Here is a 26,985-nt window from a genome sequence, read left to right as displayed (position 1 = left end):
AACGGCAATGAGTGCAAGTGAAGGCAAAGCAATAACTAGAGAATGTAACATTGAACCACATCACTGAGGAGGTCAAAGACCAAGCAAAGTAAAAACTTAGAGGTATGAAGAGAAGCAAGCAGGCACAGTAGAGAGAAAGGAGATAGATATATAAATATAGTGATATATCTCTATGTAGCTATATAGACTAAGTTAAGATTTTTAATTCAACATAGCTGTTTTCTTCCTTTTGCATAGATCTACCAAATAATAAAGTTCCAATATTTTAGAGATATTGTGACATCTTCCCTTGTTAGCTTTAAATTCCTCATTTAAAGAAATAATTCTAGAAAGCTATTGATCTTTCATGTGTTTGTAAGCTCTGTTCAAAATATTTTCATATTGGGCACTGTCTTGATGGTCAGCAGGTTACCTTCTACAATCCCATGGCATTAAAGCTAGACAGGATGTGTATTATTTTCCCCATCATCTCTCACATTCAGACACAGGAAGCAAACAGTTTTCAATAGCATTCAGTTCATTTATATCCTACACACCATAAAGGTTATAACCTGTCACAGCAGTGGGATTTATATAAATTTTCAAGAGCCAAAAAGAAATTCAGTTAGTAATCACAGGCTTAAAAGAAGAAAAAAAAAAAAAAAAAAAAGAGAAAACTTTGGTGATGGAGAGGTTGCATTCCCAAGACAAATCAGCACATTATGGGCTCAACTCTCTCTATAGCAAAAATCAGAGCACAGTAATTAATCATACTATGGAGAGAATATATAGCATGTGTTTCAATTCAATCCTATCAAAATTTAATTAAAATAATGGTTATTTTTAAGGCTCTTTTAACATAATTATTTAGTATACTACAGATGGCTACTTCAACATACTTTTAAATAAAATTTACAAGAAGTAAAAATCAAATAAATTTCAGGGGAAATTAGAGCTCTGTGATTAAAGTATAAATATGGAGAGCTGCCAGAGAATGCACTTTGCTAATATACCACATATTCATAATGACAGCCTGCTGAATTATACACATAATCATGAATAGAGCTTGTATCATAAGGTTTTTGCTTATTTTAGCTGTAGGATAAGCAGAAATTGCTTCATATAGGCATCTTATTTGTAAGATGAACCAGGTAATTAGAAATCTCTTTGTCTGACATGACTACACCATGTATAGCAGAAAATGCAGAAGCTGCAGCATATGCTGTGATCTTGTTGAGGCAGTGAGGTGTGTTTGGGGGGAAGAAAAGGGAAACAGGTGGGGCTCCAAGTCTCTCTTTTTATAACACCTTTGCACCAAAGTTGGAAGGAAGATGCATAGGAAAGGCAGAAGATTTTGTTTCACCACATCAGAAGGGGGCTAAAGATCTAGCAGGATAATTGTATCTTGTTTCTCATTTATGTACATGTGATGTCACACTGTGTTTCAAAACCTGGGAAAATAATTTTTGTTGATTGTTTTTTGTTTTAAATAGACATTTGGGCTCTCCTGTCCCCATGTTAGATATGTATGTAAGGTCACACTCTCCAAAAAATCAGCGTGTCCAACACATCTGAGTTGCTTGTCCCTTACCCATGCAGTGAGTTTGGCTTATAATATAGCACAGCTTCTTCTCTCATCCAAAAAAATGCACTAATACATATTGGAAAACCTCTTTTTTATTTTTTCTCCCTTGTGTGGGATCAGAGAGAACAGATTCTTTCATACCATAGCTTTAGGCCTTCTTTGTGACTGTTTTTTCTTGTTAAAGCACCAGAGCTGGCTCTTGTAGCCTATTTTTACCGTGCCGTGTGATTCTGCAGACATTGACATGTGTCACCTGTGATGCAGCTACATTTGTCGGCTCTCTGTGCTCAACAGGGAGGAATCGATCCTTCGCTTTCATTAGGTGGCAGGAGTAGACTATTGGCATAAAAATACTAAAAAAATTGGAAAAGAAACCCCAGGGCTTTCTGCTTGGAGATCCAGCCTGCAGTTCAGTGGTCATTTGAATTATTGAATGGGATTAAAATAAAACCATTTCCCTTTTTGTCTCTTTACCCAGATGAGCTATCTGAAATGCAAGTTGATTTGTATTTTCTTTTATCCCCTCAGCTTGTTAGGGAGAATATTTTATTTCAGATTCCATTCTTCAAGGTTCTCCTATCACCCAGCGTGGAGCGTTGCTGTCATGTCCTTATCTAAAAAAAGAGAGAGATGGAAAAGAAAACAAAGCCCACAGGTGACACACGTTTTATTGAGGTGTTCCACATGAAGAGCAATTGTGTGCTTTACATTGCACACAGCACGGTAGGAGCCTTCAAGAGGAAGAGAAGGCTATCAAATGAATACAAATTCATCTTTCAAATAGGTTAGATTGGAATTGCTCAGGCTAGTACAGTGTGGACCGTATTAAAATAGAGACCATTTTGAGACCATCTTTCCATTCACTGTCACAGCAGCCACCTCCATTGGCAGACCACAAAAGCCCCAGGGCAAAGAGATCAGCTTCATCCTTGAGAAAGCGCACATGGGGAATTTTGAGACGGATGTTAGCTGAAAAATGGCTAATAAGGTAGAGCTAGCACGGTGTTAATAGCTGAGGGAAATAGGGTTTTTTCCCTCAAAAGAGTTTCAGCATTCGAGATGTTTCTCTGACCCAAAACATAACTCATAGTTCACAGCACCATAAGAAGTTTCACGAAGAATGTGGGGTATGAAGCCAGGGGTTCAGGACATTTTGCCATGAGAGCCCCAGTCTGATGCTGCACCTTCTATCACTTCTCTGGGATCCTGACTAATACACTTAGAATTCATAACACTGGAAACAATGTGCTGAACAGATTTACATAAAGAGGCTCTTAACCTTCCTGCTCAACTCTCTTGACCTCTTGCCAAATCATGGCCAAGCCATGAGTATTAGTGAATTTAAATCAAGCTGGAGACACTTTCATGATTTCACAGTCCTTTCTTCAATTCTGCTCTAATAAAAATTCCAGAGGAAACAGCATTCAGTAGCCACAAGTCTTCAGGCTGTTTTTTGAAGTATTCTTTCCAAATACAATGTCAAAAGAAGTTAGAACTAAGGCTGCTACAGTGAACACACAGAAGATGAGTTTAAAAATGTAAAATTCCAGGAGCTCAAAATAGGAGACTCAAAAATTTAATAATGTACTCCACAACCAGACTTCTAAGCATGCTGTTTTATGGTATTAGGATATGAAGATCCAACCAACTGTAAGGTTTTTAAATTGTATACATTATTCTAAAATCCCATCCGGGCTATCTGCCCCTGAGATTGGTCTGTGTCTTTCTTGACTCTTAGCAGTCCTTGAAAACACAACAGGAAGGTTCTATAAATATCCGTAAATATCTGTGAAGCAATTTGCAAGGTATGATACTTGTTGCTGAGTGCAGGCTACAAGGCATTATTCAGGTCTGTTCCTCAGCAGTTCTTTATCAATACAGGTTTCCTCTAATGTTTATTCTGCAGGTCTAAGACATTTGCTGTTACACGAAATATTGGGGATTTGGCTTCTGGTAAGATTACTCCAGTTCTTTCACCTGAAGCAGTGCCTGACATAATGAAGACGTCCTTCAATTCAGATTCTGCGTCAGGCGAGACTGATAACATTGGGGTAAATGATGCAGTGTCTGACTATTCTTTTTTTGGCTTTTAAACAGTAGGGAACCATTTCTTTTCTCTATAGGAAGGGGTACAATTCATCTCTGACCAATGCTGCTTCACTCAAATAAGTCAGGTTCAATCTAATAACACAAATAGCCCTATAGTAACATTATTTTAAAATCTGGAGTGTAATACATCAAACTTGCAACACTTTGTCTAAAGCAAAAGCATTTTCTTTGGTAATTAATTTTGCACTGCCATCTACAGGCCCACAATCTTTAAAATACTTTGCAACCATTATGGAATCATCACATTCCTGGGGCAGTCAAAAATGTTCCACAGGATGCTCCACTGGTCGACTTATAGAGCCAAATTTAATGTTTATAAGCATCCTGATTCAAGGATGGAGTGCAGTTTGTGTCATGACTTCCTGAGCCAGGTTTCCTTAAAGCCAGGGTAGACTTTCTAAGATGGGCAGTGCTGTGAAGGCATCGCTGTGACAATTCATTCAGACCGACAGGGACAGGAAAACATGTCCTGTTCTGGTTTCATTGTTATCCTGCAGTTCTGAAGGGTTTCCAGAAAAAATAAGAGATGAACAGAGGATACGAACAGCACTTTCCTATGGAGAAGTCAATAGACAAACGTGCTATCAGTGAGAGCAGTTTCCAATATCCTGGAACAAGCTTTCTTCTGCTTTGTGCCTCTGTGTTGCCCTTCCTGAAAACTTGGCACTCCACAGTTATTCTTAAATGAACAGCAACTGAAAAATGGCACTGAGTGGAGCATTTCCCAGTATCACTAGAAATTCCAGGTTTTTGGTAGGGTTCATGCAAGGCTGGAATCTTGTGAGACATGCTAAACTGCATAAAAAAACTAATTGCAAACCTGAATTATACGTGAAATGAAATCTTGTGATTATTGTGTCTTTAGGTATTTGCTTCATTGCTTCAGGAAATCATAGCTTTCATTTCATGGATTTGATTCCAATTTTAATTAATTTTAATTTGTACTTCTGTAAGCATTGCTTATCACATGTAAATTACATAGTTTTTAGTGGAAATTTCTAATACATTATATGTTTAGACGATTTAATTGATATAGCATCACATTCATGTCAGACTTCATCTGAGTCAGAATTTTTATGGACATAGTGGAAAGTCCTGTTGTCTGACACATCAAAAATCAAAGGAAAGAACTCCAATCACTCTAAACCACACTCAGTTTTATCAAGAACCTGTTAACTCTGTCTAATATTCCAGGAAAAGAAAATTAAATATTTAGAATTAATTTGCGATATAATTTCCTACAACCTGAAGCTCTTTTTACAGTAGGTAGTCAAATCAACCCATTCAGATGATAATTTTGTCCACTTTAAAACCAAGTTGTCCTATGTCACTGCCTTGGTATCTCAAATAAACTGTTAAATTCCCCATGCAGAATACAGGTAACTGTTACCAAATTATGATGCATAACATGCATCATAATTACTCTCATTTTTGTCTGAGTTAACTTGAAATGTGTGCTATCTGTAGGGTAGACAGTCTGCAGAGGATGTTTCATCTGGAAATCCCTTTTCTTCTGGACGCTCTTCTTCCCAAAAAGAGCCATTTGTTCAGTCCGTGTGCTTCAATGCGAGTACGTTTGGAGTTCAAGTGTGCATTGAGAAGAAAAGCGTGCACGCAGCATTTATCAAAAACCTGCCTCTTTATTACCTAGTTGGAGAGCATGCCCTGAGAATCAGCTTCAAGCCAGGTAAATACAAGTGGGCATAAAAGAGAAAATAGTGGGTGGAGGTGTGTATATACACACAGATACACAAAGATAGATAACAGATTTATATGTAGTTTTTTGGGGTTTTTTTTGCATCTTAAGTACCACTAAATCTACAATTAGAATTACCAGGCCAGCCAGTATTGGCAACAGTCTATGCTCACAGCAGGAATCCATTTCTCCCCCACTTGCCTGAGCAGCAATTTCCCAGCTCTCCCAGCAATGTCACTCAGCGTGGCCAGCGTCAAGCAGAGCTGATCTGTGCCTGCAGAGTGTGTCTGATGCATCCTGAATCATTGGATTTGGGATGCAAGCACGAAGCAATTGGACATGGGCAACAGATCTGATGCAGTGTCCTGTAGCTACATTCTAAAACCCAGACTCTAAAAGGGAATTATGGATTAACCCTGCCAGGATCTAGTTCTTAATGTCTTAATCCATGATCATAAGAAATAAAAGCACAGCAGGGCACTGAATCTAGGTCTCCTAAGTATCAAACTAATGGCCTAAACATTGGGCCGTTCTTTAGTGTTCAAGAGTTGAGCCTCAATTCCTGTCTGACATTTAATTCTCTAACCCATGGTTTATATCTTTAAACAATCTAACTCACTTGACTTAAATCTGCTGATCATTCTGTTTATTGACTTGAAAAGAATCCAGTATAATGGCAAAATTTTAAAATTTGGTTGCCATTAAGTGCTTTAGCTATTAGAGAAAATTTTCAACAATGCTCAATACCAATAATAATCACTGAACATTTATATATGAGAAAAAATGGCTAAATAAATTATGGTAAAATTGGCTTATTCTCTCATTCAGTTGCTAATAGTAACAGTAATACTTATTGTCATGTAATTTCAGTTTACACTGAGGCACCTATTGAAAAAATACAAGTCACAATTCAAGCAGGAGACCAAGCTCCTACAAAAATGGTACGTCTAGTAACATTTGAAGATCCAGAGGCACAAGCATCTTCCAGAAAAGAAGCAATTAAAAAAGTGAAGAAAATCCTTGCTGACACTGATGACCAGGTACTGCCGCAAAATTCCACTTCTGGATTTGTGGGAGACATTACACAAAGCTTATTTTTATTCTTTCTACTAAGTAGCTTCCTTTGTTTAAATATTATGCCAAAATGGAAAATAAAGACAGACTTTTGGATACACAAGTCTTTCAGCAGGTCTTTTGTTTGTACTCATCCTTTCTGCAAGTGAAAGACATTAGAAGGAACAGGTTGGTTTTGCATGCTTTTCTGAAAATCTCTTGTAAGAGATAAAATAGCTGTTGTGTGGCTAAAAAGTAGTCTGTTATTTACAGGTACTGCAACTTAAGCAATGTTCTGACACCAGCTACACAACCTGCCCTGAGATAGTGACAGCTACAGTATTGTCATTACTGATACCAGTTACATGTCACTGTGTGGCCAACGACTGCTGCACACGCTCCTTATCACAAAAGTGTTTGGGGTGTTGTTCTGCTTAAGTGTGGGTTATTATTATTACCATTATTATGAAATTGCCTTTAAATTATTATGATGTGTTGTAAGGGTGCTATCAAGCATACACTTTGTAATCTAAGGCAGCAGAGATTCAGAGATGTCTGCATCTGATTTTACTTATGCCATTCTGCAGGAACACAGAAAAATAATTTTTTTCCAATGTTACCCTTGCCTAGGGGACAAGAAAATACAGGAGCTCGTCATCCAGTGCCAGCAGCGCCAGTGGAAGTGCCGAGAGTACAACGAGCAGCCCCTCCAGCAGCGACTCTGATGACAGAGCATCACAGGGGGGCACCAAGATTAATCTGAAAACAGGGCAGCCCAAAGCCAAAGGGAAGAAGTTCTACCCATTTGGGGACAGTGGCAGTAGCAGCAGTAGTGGTAGCAGCAGCAAAAGCAGTAGTAGTAGCAGCAGTGGTAGTAGTAGCGATAGCAGTAGCAGTGGTAGTAGCAGCAGTAAGAGCAGCAGTAGTAGTAGTAAGAGCAGCAGTAGTAGCAGCAAGAGCAGCAGTAGTAGCAGCAAGAGTAGCAGTAGTAGCAGCAAGAGCAGCAGTAGTAGCAGTAGTAGCAGCAAGAGCAGCAGTAGTAGTAGTAAGAGCAGCAGTAGTAGCAGCAAGAGCAGCAGTAAGAGCAGCAGTAGTAGCAGTAAGAGCAGCAGTAGTAGCAGCAAGAGCAGCAGTAGTAGCAGCAAAAACAGCAGTAGCAGTAGCAAGAGCAGCAGCAGTAGCAGCAAAAACAGCAGTAGCAGTAGCAAGAGCAGCAGCAGTAGGAGCAGCAGAAGCAGTAGTAGCAGCAGCAAAGGCAGTACCAGAGGCAGTGCAGGTAGCAGCAGCAGTAGCAAAGCATCTGGTATAAAGCAGAAGGCTAAGAAGCTGTCCAAGACCTCATCATTTCCACTTGCCAGTGCTGCTGAAGGAGAGAGAAGTGTCCGTGAGCAGAAGGCTGAAACACAGAGCAGCAGCAGCAGCAGCAGCAGTGAGAGCACTGGTGCCTCCCATTGGCGCAGCAAATCTGACCAAGGAGCTGAGACAAACCACGCCAAGTCCCAAGTTTACAGTGGCAGTAGTCACATTTCCACAGAATGGGTAAAATATCTAATATTTTGACTTCTGCTAGGAGGTGATCGTGTCTGAGCTGTAGGTAATAACTTCTTTTGGAATTTTTCAGGAATATCGCCTTCCAAAAGTATACAGCCTCCGCTTCAAGTCTGCTCACATCCATTGGGTAGGTGCCTAATTCAAGTGTACATTGGCATGGTAGCTGCAGTGGATGTGATCAAGCCTGTTACTGAAGAGTTTTATCTGGGCCATTTCCCTTGACCGTTTCATAACACCCAATAACAATACTGATGATGAACAAAAAGAGTAGATTTATTACTTACATGCTATTACACTACATCCTTTTGGTGTTGCAGCACTTGCAATTCTCAAATATGGGTCAGGACACACAAATGCAGCCAAAATCAGGCTAATAAAGATCATGATAAAATGATAAAAGAGTGGGACCTTCCAATGGGAATAGTTATGTCCACATATGTTCCAATGGCAAATTCATTACACGGATTTTTTCAGAAACCAGGTTCAGTACACATTATGGCACAGAGGTATTTTTAGCATATATTAGAAGGGTGATAAAGGAGTGGCTTTTGTAGGTGTTACTTGTACAGCTATTATATATCCTGCATGTGAAAGAGGAAGATGATTTATTGTGTTATTCATAAAACTGTATTATCTATTTTTTTTCTGGATATGGATGTATATGACCACTTATGAAATGCTACTTTTCATTTTCCCTAGCATTAGACCCAAACAGTGTGATGTTGCAGTGTCTGTGCAGTCTTTCTTTCAGCAGAGATATCGAGGTGGATCCAAGGCACATGCCAACCCAACATAATTCATGCCTATATATGGAAATAATAGTCTAGATATGTCCACGTCTGTTACCTATAAAGGGAAGCTGATAGCTCTGATTTTGATATTTACACTGTAAAACTAGAAGCTACCTCATAGATTTTTAACCTATTTTTATTTCATAGCATCCAGATCATAAAGGATCAAGCAGCTCATCATCATCTTCCTCTGAGCTGGGAAGCAGCCACAGAAACAGCAGCAGTAGCAGCGACAGCAGCAGCAACAGCCACCACCACCACCACCACCACCATGGAGAAAATTCTGCCCACAACTCAAGGAGGAGCAAAAGAGTCAGCATCCACCACCACAGCCATGGCTCCAGCCTGACACGGGAGGTACAGCTCTGTGGGGTACCCAGAGCAGCCAGGCTGAGCTGGCTGCTGAGCAAGAGCTGTAGATGAGGTGGCACGTACGAGATGACAGCGTTAGGCTCAGGAGGGACACTAAAGTAAAGTCTGTAAATTGAAAGTCAAAGTTTATTGAGATACTTCCCCCCACAAAAATCTCAACCTATTTTTTTCAAATCCCCTTATGTTCAGGTTTGTCTGTTTCCTTTCCTTCATTTCTGAAGGTATTTACAGTATGTGAAAGCCTGGATTTGGAAATTATATGTGTTGAAGGGAATGTATCTGTGAGTTAAAGAGGAAATAATTTTCTTTTTCCTGTGAAAGCCCAGAATACAAAATCAGTTGCTTTAGGTAAAAATGAGGAAGAAATAAATAAGTCTGCCTAATTAGTTTTAAATGTAGGCTGGAGGTCATGACTGCATGCAGAGTATAACTAAAATCAGACTTTCCATGGACATTACTGATTGGTAAATGTGAAGGCCCATTAAGCACAGATTGCCTTTACCTTTATTATGCACATAGTATTCTATAATTGTACTGCACAAAGGTATCTACATAATAATAGAACAAATAGCTCTGCAAATGCAGGCAATGTCATGGGGAATTCTGCTACTAAGTAGGACTTCAAAATATTTGATTGGCTTGAAGAAACTGTAGTATTGTAAAATAATATGTATACTACTAATAGGTAATATAATATAGTAAAATAATGTGTATACTACTAAAATAATGTGTGTACTACTCTGAATGTCTCTAGTACACACTTTAGGCTACTATTTGAAACATTACCATAATGAACAAAGTCTTGCTATATGCATAAAGCTAGCTTGGATGTCTTGGATCCCTCATTAAAATCATCACGTCTTTGATTAATAAAGTTTCCAACCAAATTCATCCTTAAATATTGTGGATATAGAAATATGTACTGCAAACTAAACTGATGAAGGACTAGGGCTGCTGCCTGCTCTCAGTGCACATTAACTGGACTGCAGGCTCTCCAGTGAATGCACAGAAATACTTAAACACAGATGGTTTGGGGCTCTTTTTCAGCACAACTTCCTGGGAGACGTAATTCCACCTGGCATTACGATTGTGGCACAGGCAGTACGGAGTGACAACAGAAATCAAGGTTATCAAGCTACAGCATATGTTCGTTCTGATGCTGCCAAAGTTGATGTGCAACTAGTTGTGGTTCAGCTGGCTGAAACCAATTGGAAAGCATGTGCTGATGCTGTGATACTGCCTCTGAAAGCACAGGTAAGGCAGCTTTGCACAGAGAGACATCTACAAAGTCCAGAGTAGACACAGAGAATCTGCTGATTAGGAGTATTAAACAGGAAAGGCAAACTTATTTTGAAATGTTTCATAAAGTTGGGGAAGATTCAGAAAATGTTTCCCCATTAGTTTGAATAAAAAATAGAAAATAGTAAAAAAAAATATGCACATTTCAAAATCTGGCAAAAAATATTGATTTTCAAGATAAATAAAAATATAACCAGTAGAAGCATTTAAAAAATTAAAAATTGACTCCTTCATCACTATTTATTATTTGTTTTACTATGAGTTTTCTTGTCTGGGAATCTGCCTGTTTTCCTGTTTATAATTTATTGACCCCAAGTTTAGCTCAGCTGGTTAGAGCATGGTGTTGATAACAATAAGGACACTGGATTTGATCCCTGTATGGGCCATTCAGTTAGGAGCTGAACTCTTTCTGGATGGAGTTGGATGATCCTTCTCGGTCCCTTCCAAGTCAGACTGTTCTGTGATTTCAAGACTCATAACTCAAGTATATTTACATTGTATTTCTCAGGATTTATATGAAAATATGGAAAAAGCAAAGTTGGGTAACAGGTTGATGCCAAAGAGAGCAATATAAATGAAAGAACAGGTCCTTACTTTTTTTGCATATCCCTGTGCTGTGCTTCTCATGAGCTTTTTGGAGCAAGTGAGATTTGATCAACAATTCGTAAACTTCTGTTTTTTGCAGCTGCAATTAACAAATTCACTGTGATATTCAGTATTGAAGAAAGTGGGATGGGTTTAAATCAGGAACTCTTGGGGAAGGCAAAGAGAAATTATAGTGCAGTCCTCTTCTAGAAGAAAATACATAGTGATTAAGTTACCATGTCTTAGGAAATCTCAACATGTTTCAGTGGCTGCTTTGAGACATATGTAATTCTGCACAGACCAGAAAACTTTTTTTCTACTACGCCTCAAATTTTGCATGAACAAGTCAAAATTTCTCTGTGAGACTCTGTTTAGAGTAAAAGATTGGAAATATGAAGAATCAATGCACAAGTTGGTGAAAGAAAATTTTGCATTTTGAAAGAGTCAAGGTTTATTCTGGGATTCTTTTCTGAATTTTGGGTGACTGTTTCCCTGTTTACAAAGGCCAGACTGAGATGGGGAAAGGAGTGCCAGGATTACAGGATAGAAGCAGGAGCTACCACAGGACAACTGGCAAGGAAGCCAGCTGCACAGCTGAAGGTGCAATGGGGAAAGCTTCCATCCTGGATAAAAAAGACAAGCACAGCGTATGTAATTCATTGTTTCCTAAGTTTTTATTTTACTTTTTTACCCTACTTGGCTTTTGAAAAACACTGAAAGAATTCGATGAAATTTTTCAACCCAAACTTTCTTGTCCAGGCAGTGCTTGGATGGTAACCACAAGTTCAGTGGTACACAAGCATTTTATGAATGTGTTCTTTTTCCAAATGTTTCATATTAAATGATAGCCTCAAAATATTTAAAATGTATGCTTGATTTAATTTTCCATATTAAATTATTTTCTATTTCAGTTCAAAATGCTTTTTGTTTTAAAATGCTCTTCTATCCAGTCTCAAAAAATAACCATTTTAAATAGGCAAAATAAAATCAGTGTGTTTTTTCTGAATAAAATCAACCATTTAATTTGACCCAAAGTAATATTTTCTTGACTTTTCAGTTCTTCCATTTATTCCTGAGTTTTGGGATCTGCCAGTAGTCCTTGCTGTCCCAAGTGTGCTTTTGTTTATGCACCTGAGTTTGTCACATCTTGTTTATCTCTAGATTCATGCAATACATTCCTGGTGCAGCTCTCGTGTTGGGCTTCTCAGAAGCACATCAGAGAAATCCATCTCATGAATTCATAGTAAGAGCAGCTGCAACATCTCCACGAACAATTGATACAGTAATTAAAGCTCCTGAGGTACGTTAATTTTTTATTTTCATTTTCCTTATGTTGAATGATTTTCAACTTAGAATGTTTGACACTTAACATAAAGAAACAAAAAGCAAAACATTCCCTTTTAGAGAAGCTGCTATATACCCGACTATATTAGGTAGCTGTTCAAATACATACAACAGCTCCCTTGATTTTGTGCTGCTTCAGCCCACTGCAGTAATAAATTGAAAATCAGACTCTGTAGTCCAATACTTTATTTGCATTCTGAGAACAGCAGTGAGGCCAAACTATCTCAGGTATGACTGCTCTGCACTCACACCTTTATGCATTTTTACCCAGTGTGACTAGCTCTTGAATGAGGGTCTCAGAGCAGATAGAGGGGCCTTGAGAACACTCTGCACTCTCTGCAGCCACAAACAGCATCTGTGAGTGTTGGCATTCCAGTCCCACATCTGCAGTAACCATGCTTGATGTGACTGGTCTGAGCAAGCCACGGATGCAGCTCTGCTCTAACCAAACTGGAGCAGTTAGTCACCCTCTTACAGCAGCCTGCACAGGCAGGGTCTGCTGAGTCACACTGATTAATTGCTCCTTGTCCACCAAATTCCTATGCACATCTTTGAATAATTTCCACTATAGATCTCTGGCAAATTAATAAAAGCTAGATATTCATACACAGAAACTTGTGTGTCTTTAACCCTCCACAGTGCTCCACTACTGCAGGATCTTTAATACATGATCATGAGGAAGTTGGTGGATTATGCATTAATTTGATTCTCTTGGCAAATATAATTTGTAGCTACAGCAAAGGATCTTACCCCAATGCTGAACATGCTGATTTTCAGCCCTTAATGGATGAGATTCATTTTTCCAAACACTTCCATCATCTCAGTTACTCAGTTAGCTTATTTTTTAAGAAGACACTCAAATATCACTTAAACTCATCTCTGTCAGTTACTGTTCAATGTTCTTAACAATTCCTCAAAAAGTCAAGTATGACTAGAAGAGATGATAATGATTTCTCACAAAACCTGAAGGTTAGGGTACATTCTGCCAAGACTAACACAACGGCAATTGTAGAAATGCATCTTCAAGGGTTTTTTTTTTTCCAAGATAAGAGTGGGGTTTTTTTGCAGTCATATCTTGAGCATATGGTTCAATTTATCTTAATGTATTTTCATTTCTGCTTTTTCAGGTAACACTTTATTGTCAGGGATTCCGATTGCCATTCACTCTGCCCTTAGGCCCATCTCCAGCTTACGAGACTCGAGATATCACTGCCTGGAATTTATTTCCTGAAATAGCTTCACAAATAGCACAAGAAGATCAATGTAAATGTTACTTATATGTTTGTCTCATGAATAAGCAATGTGTGTAGATCCATACTCTGCCATGGCTGGGCCTTGCCTTTCCTTCTAATGGTCTTACAGGGAAGCATAGCATGCATCTGTAGCCCTGCTTCCAGCAGTTCCTTCCCTCACGGAGAAGCAGGTTATTTAGCAGGTGAATGAAAAGGCTTCAAACTGCTGTAAACATTCAGAGCTTGGCAATTACTCCTGTGTTCAGGGACTGGAGGTTTTCTTTTGCCCCTCCTGAAAAGGTGCCAACTCTGCACTGAGAGGCATCGGGTGATGGGCACAAGAGAGTCTGCATATTTTCTGTCCAGTTTGTTTTATTCAAAAAGGAGCCACGTGGATCTCTACCTGGTTGGTGTCCAGCACTCTTGTGGGAAATGGGGAGTTTTTATCACAGTTTCTTATGGCATCCAGTTTCTCAAGAATTTTGTACATTTTAGTCCCTGTTAGCTTGAGTTTTGTGTTTGGCATGTAACCAAAATCAATACTAGTATAGTCTACAGCACATAGTTATTTTGTAGTGTTCTCATGCCCTTACAGTCTCTGGCTTCTGCCAGGGAGGTGAAGTTTTCTTCCTGTTTGCTGGGTAGTTCAATCTCATAGAGGTGTCTTTCAGTACTTCACAGCAAAACATACAGTGGTCACATCTGCCATTCCTTTTATGGTTTTGTTTTGCAGCCACGTGTGAAATCAGAGAGACAGATTTCAAAACATTTGATCGTGTGAGCTATTCATGTTCTTTCAATAAAAGCTGCAACCTGGTGGTGGTTCAAGACTGTACTGAACACCCAAAATTCATCATTAGTACAAGAAAAGTTGATCCTCAATCTTTCTCAAGAGAGGTTCACATAAATACAACATCAGCGTAAGTGTGGTTTATACTGAGGCTTAGAAATTATGTATAAATTTTCTCAGGGAGCTACTCTGGGAGTGGGAGATATCCAGTTTCCATCTGAAACTGGTTTTCAGTGAGATATATGGGAAAGACAGAATTTCCAGAAGGGATCCTTGTCTGAGGCTCTATCGTGTAGTTGCTCTTGTCTTGAATTCCACAGCCACCAATATCTGATAACTTGCTTACTAATTCCCCACACTGTCTTTTCTTTAAAGGTTGAATATTAAAGCCCACAGTCCTAAAGAATTTTGCACTTTGGAAAGACAACTGCTTGTTCATTCATTCAAATTCAGATAGTCACAAATATCTATACTTTTCACATTTTAAATTAACCACTAATTTATTCTTTTTTATGTTTGCTTTTTCTGAAGGAACATCACAATCTGTCCTGCCTCAAATTCATCTCTCCTTGTGGCATGCAATGAAGAACAAGTTCTATCACACAGTGGAGGTTCCAAGTATGAAAAAGGTAAGCTGTGATACCCAGTTTTCCAGGGCTGCCCTGGGAACTAAATAACAAGATTTTATAAATTTCACAGAAAAATCTCAGTGTAAAGAAAACACAAGTGGCATTAATTCAAAGAGAAAATTAAAGGCTACTTTTTTTAAGTTATGTAGTGACTCATGTACATGTTTCCTACAATATAGACTCTTACTTTCCTCCAGCATACCTGACAGGTGAATAAAGCCCTTTTTTATCACATACCCAGGTTGGTGATTGTTCAGAAAAAAAAGTTCATGCTGTAGTCAAAGAGAAATGCTTTAGTTCAGACATTTAGCTGGAGCACCACCACTGTCATTATAATTTCAAAATTTAGCACACTGCATACAGAAGTCAGTTCCAACTATATGTAACAGTAGTAGAATATTTTTGAAAATATATTATTTCATCTATTTTTGTGTTTCCTCTCCACTTAAATATAAATATTTAACTGTAACAGCAAAGTTATCATTGTGAAGGAAAATGCATTGTGGTGGGTTTTGTGTTATACAGTTTCTCCATTAATTTAAGATGATCACTGTATGATTCACTATCTTTTTACAGACAATGTCAAAATTTATAAAAATGGAAAAACCGTTACTGTGGAAGTTCCAGAACTTGGGCTGAAGGAAGTGACTTTTGATGGTGTAAATCTTAAGGTACTGCACTTCCTTTCAAGGTTACTTCTTTCTTTCTGCCCAGTACCTTGCCAGTGTGCCAGACCAACACTTCAGCATCACTACAAAGGTGTGCTATTTTGCAGGTTACAGTTGCTTCATGGATGAGAGGAAAGACCTGCGGAGTTTGTGGCAATAATGACAGAGAAAAAGAAAATGAGCTCCTCATGCCAAACCATAGGCTGGCGCGCAGCTGTTCTGCATTTGTTCATTCATGGGTATTGCTAGAAGAAACCTGCTCTGGTGGTGAGTGGATCTGGAAAAACTTTATGCTTGGATAGATTTTGATTTCACTTTTCCTCTGCCGACAGCTAGGAATTTTTTTTTTTTAAGCAGTAGATACCTTTTACTTAGAAATTTCATTAGCCATATGTATCCATTTTAACTTTATTAGCCACTGATTGTTTAAAACACTGCTTGTGATTATAGAGAATTATACTCCAGAAAAAGTCTTTGTCTCATGTACAATTCAATGTTCAAATAATTGATTTTTATTTCTTACACTGAGTAGCTTTTCTCTTGAGAGGCAAAATCAACACTAATCTCCCTCCCACCGAAAAAAAAGTGTGATTTTCACCATTGTACCAAAAGTTTCAGCTGTTGTCTGCAGACTTAATTTCACCACACAAGTTGCAAACTATGAATACAGTGTCAGATCCTACACTCATGTAAATTTTCAAAGTGCAAAAAAAAATCATTTTTGTTCTGCACCATGTGAGGTTGCAATCTCAGAAAAAATATTTAGAACTATTCCTACTGTAAAGAGCTTCATCTCACACCTAGCTGGAGAAATAGTGTTAGACTCCCATAATATCAATACAGTTTTGTTTGGTAGGTCTCCATTTACCTTGGACCTGAAATAATTTTATTGAAGTTAATGGTTGCTTTCTCCTTGACTTCAGTGGCAGCAGAATTATGCTTATCTGTGTGTCAGGAAACAGAGTCATCGCTGGGATCCTGTTAAGTTACATTATACCTTTCTAGTGAGATAATTGAAGCATTATAAAAATCATCCAATACAAAAATTATCCTTGTTGTTATTAAATAAATGCTGCCCTATTTTTATCCATTCACTACAGTTGACATTTTTCCTAATGCAATGAAGTAGCCATTGTGCTTGCAGTATCTATTCTTAATAGCTTTCAGACATGAGAGGTTATTTTCTGTGTATTATGTAGTTCTAAAAAACTGAGTATACATGATTCCATTTGGGTTCTATTGTGCAATTAGATTTTAAAAATAGCTCCCCTTTCAGACTCTTTCCTCAACTTATTATTGTCCTATCTTGATAGCCTCGCTACTGTGAAAATGGTTTGTCAGATACCTGTGTTTTAATAAAAGCTGAAGGGAAAATATGGACCTTTATTATTGCAAGGATCGATTGGGATTTATTTCTACAATTTTAACTACCTTTCCTTTTCCTCTTAGGGTGCAAGCTGCAGCGCAGTTATGTGAAGCTGAATCGAAACCCTACTATTGATGGTGAGGAATCTACGTGCTACTCTGTTGACCCAGTACTGAAATGTATGAAAGACTGTACTCCAATCGAAAAAGCTCCAGTAAAGGTTGGCTTCCACTGCTTCCCAAAAGGTACAGTATTTTTCTCCCTCTGTGTGTCATGTACTGCAGGAGCTGTCAGAGCACTCAAAAGAACAAAACACAGCACAGCCCTGCACAGCCCTGCATTGCTCTGGCTCCTCTCTGAGCTGCTGTTTTTAATCCCATTAGTATTTGCTATAACTGCTGACAGTGCTGGCCAGCTAAAAGCCAGGTTAGGTGACGGCAGGTATCATCTGAGAAAAACATTTGAGGAGGCAAAAGGGGCAGCAGCAATCAATAAAATCACAAAATAAAATTCGTCATGTCTTCAGGATCTCCATAAAGTTGAGATAAGCAACACTGAGTCTCTTTATGTACATTACAGACTGCAATTTTGTGTGGACCAGGGCAGGCAAGGCAATTGAAAGTCAGTCAGGTAGTGTGACAGGAGTGCTGTAATTAGGCTGCCATGCTATGCCACTGTGCAATACATCAGCAAAACCACATTGCTGGAAGTTTCTGTAGATTGTTCCAGAAAATTGTTTGGTTTTTAAGGTATTTTATACGCACATACTCATGCCCCAAATTTAAAAAAAAGAAAAAAAATAAAAGGAAAAAAAAAAAAAAGAAAAACAAGAAACAAAAGACCACAAACCATTTTTTCATTTAATTTATACCAGGATATGAGGCACTGTCTAATACAGTTTCACACTGAAGTTATGTAATCATGAAAGGAGAATCTAACCTGAAACCTACAGATATTTCTGGTGCATTCTTTCCTTTTAGTTAATTATCTATATACCTTACAGTGACATATACCATTAGGAAGTATCTATAAGTATCTATTGAAATGGTTTGTTTTCTGTTAACCATTGTTGTGCAAATCCATTGTTATCTGAGATAATCCAGTGTAATTTGGCACTGGAGCCAATGCACCCCTGTGTTGAGTAGTGCTGGAAAGGACAGGGTATTTTATGTCTGATTTTAAACATCTGTGTAGACCTTTGCACTTTGCTTGTGTTATTAATATCTTCAATGTGCTGAATCAGCCCAGAAAAGCAGACAGGATCTCTCTATAATAGTCAAATACCTGCAACAGCCTATTCAACAAGTAGCACAGAGAGAGTATTAATAGTTTTCTGATGGCTCCCTGAGATGAGAATGGATACATTCTTTCATAAATAGAAAAACCCACCCTCTACAAAAATCCTTCCAAAATCTTGTTATATCCATGTTTCACAGATTTCTATTGTACATCCAAGTCTGTATCTCTGAATTGTCATAACCCCAGACCACTCACTGCCTTAGAATATTGGGCTATAATAAAGCTGTTTCATCCTCTCACAAAACTGTTTGAGAAGAGAGGAAAATCAGAAAAAATATGTCAGTTGTTGCAGCCAGTGCTGCTTTCAGAGCAACTGCAGGCTCCTCTTGTTCCTTTACTGAAGCAGACACTGGGAAGTCTATTTGAAATACTTCTAATGGAGGCCTTATATTTTTGTTTGTTTGTTTATCCTGAAGAGGAAACATCAAAAGAGGAGGAGAGGGAGAAGGAAGAAAAAAGATGTTATTTATCATTCTTTAGCTTACTAAATTGATTACTTTTTCTTAGGCTAAGGATCAATAGGAATACAAGGCCAGCACTTAAAAATTATCCTTTTTCTTTCTTCATCTAATGACTTGGAGCAGTAGTAGAAGCAGTAGAAATCTTCACCTTTCTCAATCTAGGACCGTGCATGCACAGGACAAAGAACTTTTTCCAACTCTTTATATGAGAATTCAGAGATAATAGTTTGCTGTTTCAAAGTCCAAGGACCACATCACTATCACCAGTGGAGAAAGGATAAAATGAAGTACAAGAATGCATAATTTCTCCTGTTGTCCTCAAATCAGCAAGACTGTGGCCTTAGGAACTTGACTGAGGCAGACATCACTCCAAGTTTAAGTCCACATATTGGTTTATATTTCAAATATGCCACAAGGTCCACACCTGGGGATCAGTTACTTAGCCACAATCCAGTTTGCAAGGAAACCATTTCCAACATGGATATGAATGTGCTCAGACACACAGTGTGCCAAGAGTAAGAGGCATAATGTATATAACAAACAGAATTCAGACATTTTATAGCATTTCTCATTTCACAATCTGAAAATATAATGTACGTTTTTAAAAGCATCTCTAGCATCTTTCTGGGAAATATTTATTATCCAGTTTATCAAATCCTGTGCCTAATGTTGGACAGTAATTTAGCCACGGAGAGTGTTAACCTTTCAGAAGATAAGTGACTGATGCAACCTGAACTCATACAGCAGTGTCCATATTTCCCTGTGATGAGGGATGGCATGTTAGAAATGTACTGTCCAACTGAGGAATAAAACAAATGGAAGTAAAATTATAAAAGCTTTACACATTCTCATTATACAAACTTAATCTAAATGGATGTCCTAATAATCTTCCAGATGCAATGATAAACCTCCAACTAGCTAGGAATATTTATTGGGAGGATGAATAACATTATTCCATTTAGATTATTTCAGCATTAAGGAATATGGCTTATTCAAGCTGCTGTTGATAAAGCAGTGTGGTAAGGTTAATACTGCAACTGACAATTCTCTGCCAGATTTCACAATATATGGGAAACTTTAATTAGAAGTTTATGAACCTCTGAAAATTCTCCAAAGGGCTTACCCTTCAGAAATGAACTTTGACAAACAGTCAGCAGAAATACCCAGTGATATGCAGCACTAACAGAAGTGATTGCTGATTGGAGTGGTATGTGGTGGTCTTACACTGACAGGGGCTACCTCCAGCACGTTCCCAGCCTCCTTTTGTCTTTGTGCTTCATGAAATGTAATTCATTTTGGGTTTAAGGAAGTATTACAGTAATTATATCATGGATGAAAATCCTGTTCCAAGTCAATGAGTCAGATGTCAGTCGTGAGGGCAGGATTTCATTCTTTACTTGATGAGGGAGTTGACAGCCATCAAAACAGTATTTCTTTGAAACGTGTTAATTTGCTTGATGTTAGTTAACAATGGCTTCACTCTTCTGACAGAAACTGCTGTAAGCCTGTTGGAATGGCAGAAAAGCAGCGATAAGAAATCTGCATTTGAGGATGTTGTGGAGTCTGTGGATGCTGACATTGATTGTACCTGCACTGGCAGCTGTAGTTAAGCTAAACGTTTTGGCATTGTGCTATAGACATACTACACAAATAATTGAATAGCTGGACAGATAAGAAGGGAACATAATAGCTGTAGTAAAATATTAAGAAAGGTGCTTGAAGAAAATAAGTCTTCTGCAAAGTCAAATGCATTATGTACAGTCTGCACTGCTTAATAAATATGTTCATTAAATAAGTATTCATGCGGTCTCTCTTTATTTTTCCCTATCAACAAAACAATCAGGCCAACTATAATATTATACAGAAATTCTGCTCCCTTTTATCTGCGATATAATTACAGCAGTCCGCTCTTAAAATTATGTTCACTAGGTGATGAAAGGAAAACATGATTACGGCTACTGCTAACATTCCATTGTGCAAAGAATTTCATATTTAGCATACTAAAGACACAGTAAGCATTTGTTTTCTTTTATGTTTTCTGGTAAAGAGCAACGTCTGTTCCTGGAACCATTCTGCAAAAAAATATATTTTACTCCCAGCAAGACCATTAGCCTTAGTACATTCTACAAAGGAATGAATTGGACTGCTAGACTCCCACTGTAGCTTTCCAGAGAGCTATAGTGTGTGACACAGTCCCCATTTTCATTTAAATTTCAATGGATGTGCTGTTGCTTCATGAACTAACTAAAAGTGTGAATAGGAACTTTTTTTTGCTTTACCATCTCCTATTGTATATTTATGAAAATGATGGCTTCAAAAACTTCAGGGAACAATAATACATCAAGTAGCATTCCAAATACTCCGAAAAGCAATATGTAGAAAGATATGGAAGATCAATAGCATCATAAAGCTAAAATAAAATACAAGCAGGACAGTCAGACTGTGTTTAACCAGTGAAGAGTCAATCTGCTAGCTTTCACTGTGCAGAAAGGTAATTCTCTCCCACCCCAGGGGACCAGGAATAGGAGGCACCTTCAAAGCCCCAAGCAATGGCACAATATCTCTTCACCCTGTGTCACAAATCAGCCGTGCACTGAACCATGGTATGTTTTCCATAGCAGTCAATAGCAGCTAGCCACTCTTCCAAGAGGAGCCTTAGCGTGGGCAAGGTACAGCGGAACCCAAGCTCTGGCAGGAAACTGTCATTAAAGAAAATACTTTTCTTTCCAACTAAAAACTGATCTACCAGAAGGATGATTGAAGACTAAATAGTTGAACAATTACAGCATAACACTTCACAGTGCTTTTCTTTCAAGAGCAGTAAAAGGAGCTACTCCTGTTACTCTCTCTTGAGTTGCAGCTTGCCACCAACTTTCAGAAAGGCCCAGTTTCTCTCCATGTACAGTCACAACATCATTACTTCCAGAAATAAGCCATTACAAGCTTGTTCAAACCATATACCTGATGCATACTCTGGGGCAAGGGTATTTGCCTCTTCCTCAAGCCCCTCTCCTGGGGATAACCTACAAAGGCAAAAGGCAGATACCTGCATCTTTCTCCTCTCCCAGCCTTAATTTCATCTGTATATTGTATTTGAGAATATATGCTAACAGTCAGTGCTCTATTCAACAGATTTTTTTCATGCATGTATCTTCATACTTAGACCAGTAACATGAATTCTTTTTCTGTATTTTCATTTGTAATAAAGCATTCACAAATTGTACAAAAGCTGTATTTTACTAACTCATCGGAAGTGCTAGATTGCAAAACAGCCTCAAACAAGAGGGGAGATGAAGAATATTGCATTCTACTTTCCCTTAAAAATCACACTAGTCTTACACCTGGAGAGTTCTTTTCTTGCTGGTATTGTTTTCACTATGGCTTATGGGAGATTTGACATTGACTTTCATAGGATCAGACTGTCATCTTTAATCCAGCACCTCTCTCTTTAATCCGCTTGTTTACAAAAGAGAAACTTTTGCCAGTCAACCACTTCAGATAAGACAAAGGTAGTAGGGAGAGAAGAAAAATGAAGTTTCATGCTCAACTACTAAAACAGGGATTTAGTAACGGCAAAGAGCCATTAGTAAGAGAAAAAAATCTGTCCCTCGGGGGAGGGAATTCACTCAGCATCACCCCACCAGCACTGCAGCCTGGGCGGGGGCGCAGGCTCTGCCGGGGGAAGCAGCGGCTCTAAAGCCCAGGCACAGACCTTTCTCTGGTCTCTCAGGGCATGGCTGGGACACAGCTCTCATTCCCACTTCCAAGGGGCAGCTTTCCTCTCTGTCCAGCTCCTGTTCATTACTGCCCTCTTGCTGAGACAGCTGAATGCCTTTGACTGCCTGAAAGGCTTCACTGCAGCTCCAAAATCACAATGCAATGAACGTTAGGAAAGCCTGAGGTTGGTAGTGTGCACAGCAAAGCAAAAGACTTAGAACCAGCTCATTTTGCCAAAGGAATCAAGAACATTAGCAGTACAAGTGTGAAAAAGCCCTTCTGGAATTTCTAATGCACCACACAGACATTTCCAACCCATCTGGGAGAATATCTGCAGTCCAGATTTAAACCTCATTTGAAAATCATGCCTGTCCTATCTTATAAAGCAAGCCAAAGCTACATACCCAACTGAGTATTAAAATGTGTACTACACAGACTGAGCTTTTAAGCATTCCACTTTTCATTCCTAGTGCTTCTCAGTTGTATGTATTAGTGAATTCTGGACTTTACTGCAGTGACCAAGTAATATAATTTTGCAATTATGATACTCTAGTATTGTTTTTGTTTAAGTGCCAGAAAAAAGATGCAGACTTAAGCATAAGCCAGGCTTGTGTCCTAATCTTGCCCTTGCAGCTCTGTAACGTGGTTTTGCATGAGGCTGGGGACTTCTGTGTCTCATTTTCTGCATCAGAAGGATATGACTACTTACCTACTTGATGGAGTCAGAAATGCTTATGAATTTATAGTCCCATACGTCTTTTGCAAGTTCTTCAGTGATTCTAGAAATGAAAAGTAAATTTTTCCACTAGATCTCCTAACCACATGAGTATATTTTATGGCTAAGTTGAAGGTTTTCATTTTCCAATTCATCCAACTGTAAAATAACTCTACATTTGGAAAAAATCAAAACAATATATTTAATTTGTTCATGGTCAGCTTTGGTTAAACCTTAGTGGATTATTCCTAAAAGCCTAGAATTGGATGGTGCTATTACAGACAGGCAATAAGGCTGTTGGAGACACAGCCTTTTATATCCTATACAAAGACAACAAACCTTTTGTCCATCAAACCTGGATCTTTTGGTTCACTAATTTTAAATGACACAGTGACTCTCAGGAAAGCATGATCATTCTGCTCCAGAGAAAGGAGCTGCAGTGTGATAGGAAAAGACAAAACTACTCATTCCAGACCCTTCCTGGAAATGAAATGCCAGCTCCACAGTGTGAGCATTTAATAAAAAAAGCATCTTCAATTCTAACCCCACTGAAGCCAATGGTTAAACTCAACAGAGCTAAGCTTTTACTCAGCATGTTTGAATGAGTTATTAAATGAACTTTAGTTGTCCCTAAAAATAAATGTACTGTGTAGATCTAAGTGCAGCTGATGAATAAGAAACCTCAGGAATCTAGCAAATATAGTAGTTAGGGCTAAAACCAGAGACAGCTCAGAATGTTGCAGGAGTAGCTATTAGTGGCCATCTGAGTTTTATATCCAATCTCAAGGTCTCTCATGCCATCTACTGGCTTTTTTTTTTTTTATTTTGTTACAACGGTTTAAATGTTTTACTTTTAGGTTTTTTTATAGGTCTGATATATTCTAGGTAGTTTTACATAAATTCCATTTAAAGTTTGAGGTGGGGTGGTTTTCCCTCTTATCTCCACACTTGATTACTATGTGATTTTTTTTTCCTGCAAATACATTACAGTTTAGTACTATTCTGAATAACATTTCACATTGTCCCCAGAGGAAAAAGACATTGCATAAGAATTTTTTATTTCTGGTATTGCTGGATAGGCAATAATTATACTTTAAGCAGTACTGGAAGAACAGTTTACTAAGAAAATCCAAAGATGTTCAAAAATAGTACTTACAGTTCATCCTGAATCAGTGTGAGAAGGTTGTTATTTTGGTACCTGAATATGCTTAATGTACAGAAAAAATCTAGTTATCCCTCTTTAATCACTTGCAGCTCACTTAGCTGTAATTCACAGACAACACTTCTATATCCTGATATTAAGTTGCCTTTCAGATGGGGTTTGATAACCAGGAAATATGTATATTGACAGATGTGACCACAGAGCTTTCCCTTCATTATCTGTAGCCTGTCTCTTCCTGCAGCCCCAGTTTCCCCTCCCAATTTATGCATCCACTGGTCTGGTCAGGACACACACAGCCTCACCCTGTCCCTGGGAGAGCAGGCAGTGCTACAGCTGTGCACCATGCCCCATCTATTCAGGCACCTTCAGAACTCACATTGTGGTCCAGGTTAATATATCAGTGAGCTGAAGATTTTGGAGCTTTACAAACTTGCTCCCTCTCCTCTCTGGACTGTCCTTCTGCGGCGCCTTTCACTCATCTATGGTCACAAACAGGCTGAGTCGGGGCATATGTGACACCATAGTTGTTGCAAAGGTGATGGTTTTTGGCAAGGTTGGAGTTCAAGCCCCAGAACATCCAAGTTTGAACATCCAAAACCTCTGTGGATTATTTTGGGTGACTGCATTTGCCATCTGCATACTTAAGTCAAAATGAAGTCAAAATTTTTACAGTAGCAGCTAACCCAAGTATACTTGGGTCCTCTTACTGAAAAGCCACATTTGATGCATTTGATCTTTAGGCAAATTGAGAGTGTTTTGGAGAAAAATACTAATTGGAGACTTGCACCATCAAACCTCAAGTCCTGCATAAATTCTGCAAGGGTCACTATAACAAGTATATTGCTAAAATAGGGTGCTGAAATAATAATCATCAGGCTTTTGCCACATCTCTGTTTTGTTTCACTTGGAAAAATGATCACAGTTTCTTTTCATACTGAAGCTTCAGGACATTTACATGACTCAAAATTTTCTTGGGAATGAAATTAATTTCAAAACAAAGTAAATGGTAATAAACACATTAAATGTTGTGATTAGCTCCCCCAAATTAATCTCCATTTTTCTTTCATTGTTTCTTTCATGTATCTTCTTAACCTTCACAACAAAAAGTAACTCAATATTCCTTATAGACCTTATAGGAAAAAATATTTAAATGCCTAGGGTAACTGTGGTTATATTTCTCTCCTATGTGGTTGAGAATTTATTCTAATTAGAGCTGCTTTGATGCTTTGGTTTTTATCAGCTGATAAAAAAGATAATTACAGCAAAAAAAAAAAAAAAAAAAAAAAAACAGAACCAAGAATTTGGGCTGAATAAGCTAACATGCTAGAATTCTACACAGATTTCTGCTTCCGTGGTCAAAACTAAACTAGTACTATTCAAGATCTATTCATGATTTGGGGGATGATATACAGATTAGATTCACTATGGGCATAAGAGATGAACACAGGCTCAGGCTGGGCTAGAACTGGCAGACAAGTGCTCATTTCACTGTGGCATTAACCTGCCTACATTACTGCAGACTCAATGCAGAGACACATCAGTATCTCTGAATGCTTCACCTTTGAGAAATAACACCACTTCCTTTTGATCTCCACCATGAGTCATGGTGCCTCTGGCATTCCGACCGTGCATTACAAGGCCTGATTTGCTCATCCCAGAGCAATGTGCTCACCTCCCTTCTGAAGGAGAGTAAAGCACTTCAGGTGGGATCCAAGGCATCTTTCCCTCCAGCCCAAGACTTCAGTTGGAAATGCTGAAGATGTCATCATACACAGCCCATTTCACAGGGCCCTGGGTTCCCTGGGAACAGTTTCCATACCTGAAATCACCTTTGAGGTTTTGCCACATGCATTGCCCATTCTGAAACACAGCTGGGGTGGTCCAGGGAAAGAGGCTCACATCACTGATGATTTCTCAGCCTGGTAAATCAGTGTATGAAAACAGGCATAAGCATAATCACAGGTGGAGTATAGAGGGAAGAGCAAGTTGTGTGACGCTTTTCATATCATACGTGTGAGAAGGGGCTGATCCCTGCAGATTTTCCACCATTTCTGAGCAAAGGCAAGGCTGCTTTTTAGGATGCTGGAGTGCTCTACAGCTTGTGAAAATTAGGCAGTGAAAGACTTAGCTATTTAAAGGTATAGAAGGGAGTATTAAGGATTTCAGTCTTGAGTATAATAAGCAAGTGCATTGTATCTAAGTCTTTTTCTTTCCTCTGGAAGCTGGGCATCAGTCTCTACAACACTACAGCTTCACATTGGAAAATCCTAATGCAACCAAACTGAAATGCTCCAGAGGAATTAATTGGTGACCTTGCCTGACAGACCAAAATAAATCTGGCAGGCAGGCTGTCCCCCTTGCCAAGTGCTGAGATCCCCAGCTGCAGCCATAGGATTACACTGCTTCCCGGGCCGGGTAAGGTGCCAGCTCCGAGTCCAGCCGCAGCCAAGGCCCCTGTGCTGCCTCCTGCCTTCAGCTTGGCTCTGCAGGCTCCTAAGCATGCCCAGGGCCAGCTGGTTAGCACCAGGCAGACAGGGAAGCTGGCACTGCCCGCACCTTTTGGCCAGCTGGTAGATGGACAA

At 38.7% G+C, this 26,985-nt stretch overlaps 1 protein-coding gene across 1 annotated transcript in view; it reads left to right on the top strand.

The window, feature by feature from the left end:
* The window catches only part of LOC110470436 (vitellogenin-1), a 42,950-nt gene extending 22,343 nt beyond the window's left edge, over nt 1–20,607 (top strand). The window contains exons 20-36 of the mRNA XM_021530080.3: nt 3,471–3,615; nt 5,141–5,360; nt 6,240–6,409; nt 7,053–7,467; nt 7,699–7,961; nt 8,044–8,100; nt 8,912–9,121; nt 10,184–10,390; nt 11,525–11,667; nt 12,182–12,320; nt 13,492–13,627; nt 14,330–14,516; nt 14,918–15,015; nt 15,592–15,686; nt 15,791–15,950; nt 17,133–17,294; nt 20,301–20,607. Coding sequence (XP_021385755.2) covers nt 3,471–3,615; nt 5,141–5,360; nt 6,240–6,409; nt 7,053–7,467; nt 7,699–7,961; nt 8,044–8,100; nt 8,912–9,121; nt 10,184–10,390; nt 11,525–11,667; nt 12,182–12,320; nt 13,492–13,627; nt 14,330–14,516; nt 14,918–15,015; nt 15,592–15,686; nt 15,791–15,950; nt 17,133–17,294; nt 20,301–20,419 — 2,926 coding nt within the window. The 3' untranslated portion in view covers nt 20,420–20,607. The remainder of the gene's footprint in view (nt 1–3,470; nt 3,616–5,140; nt 5,361–6,239; nt 6,410–7,052; nt 7,468–7,698; nt 7,962–8,043; nt 8,101–8,911; nt 9,122–10,183; nt 10,391–11,524; nt 11,668–12,181; nt 12,321–13,491; nt 13,628–14,329; nt 14,517–14,917; nt 15,016–15,591; nt 15,687–15,790; nt 15,951–17,132; nt 17,295–20,300) is intronic.
* Nucleotides 20,608–26,985: the final 6,378 nt, after the last annotated feature.

This window comes from Lonchura striata, chromosome 9 (assembly GCF_046129695.1).
Source record: "Lonchura striata isolate bLonStr1 chromosome 9, bLonStr1.mat, whole genome shotgun sequence".
In the NCBI taxonomy this organism is placed as follows: domain Eukaryota; kingdom Metazoa; phylum Chordata; class Aves; order Passeriformes; family Estrildidae; genus Lonchura; species Lonchura striata.
Note: the sequence above shows the minus strand (reverse complement) of the source record. Positions and strands in the feature narration are given on the sequence as shown.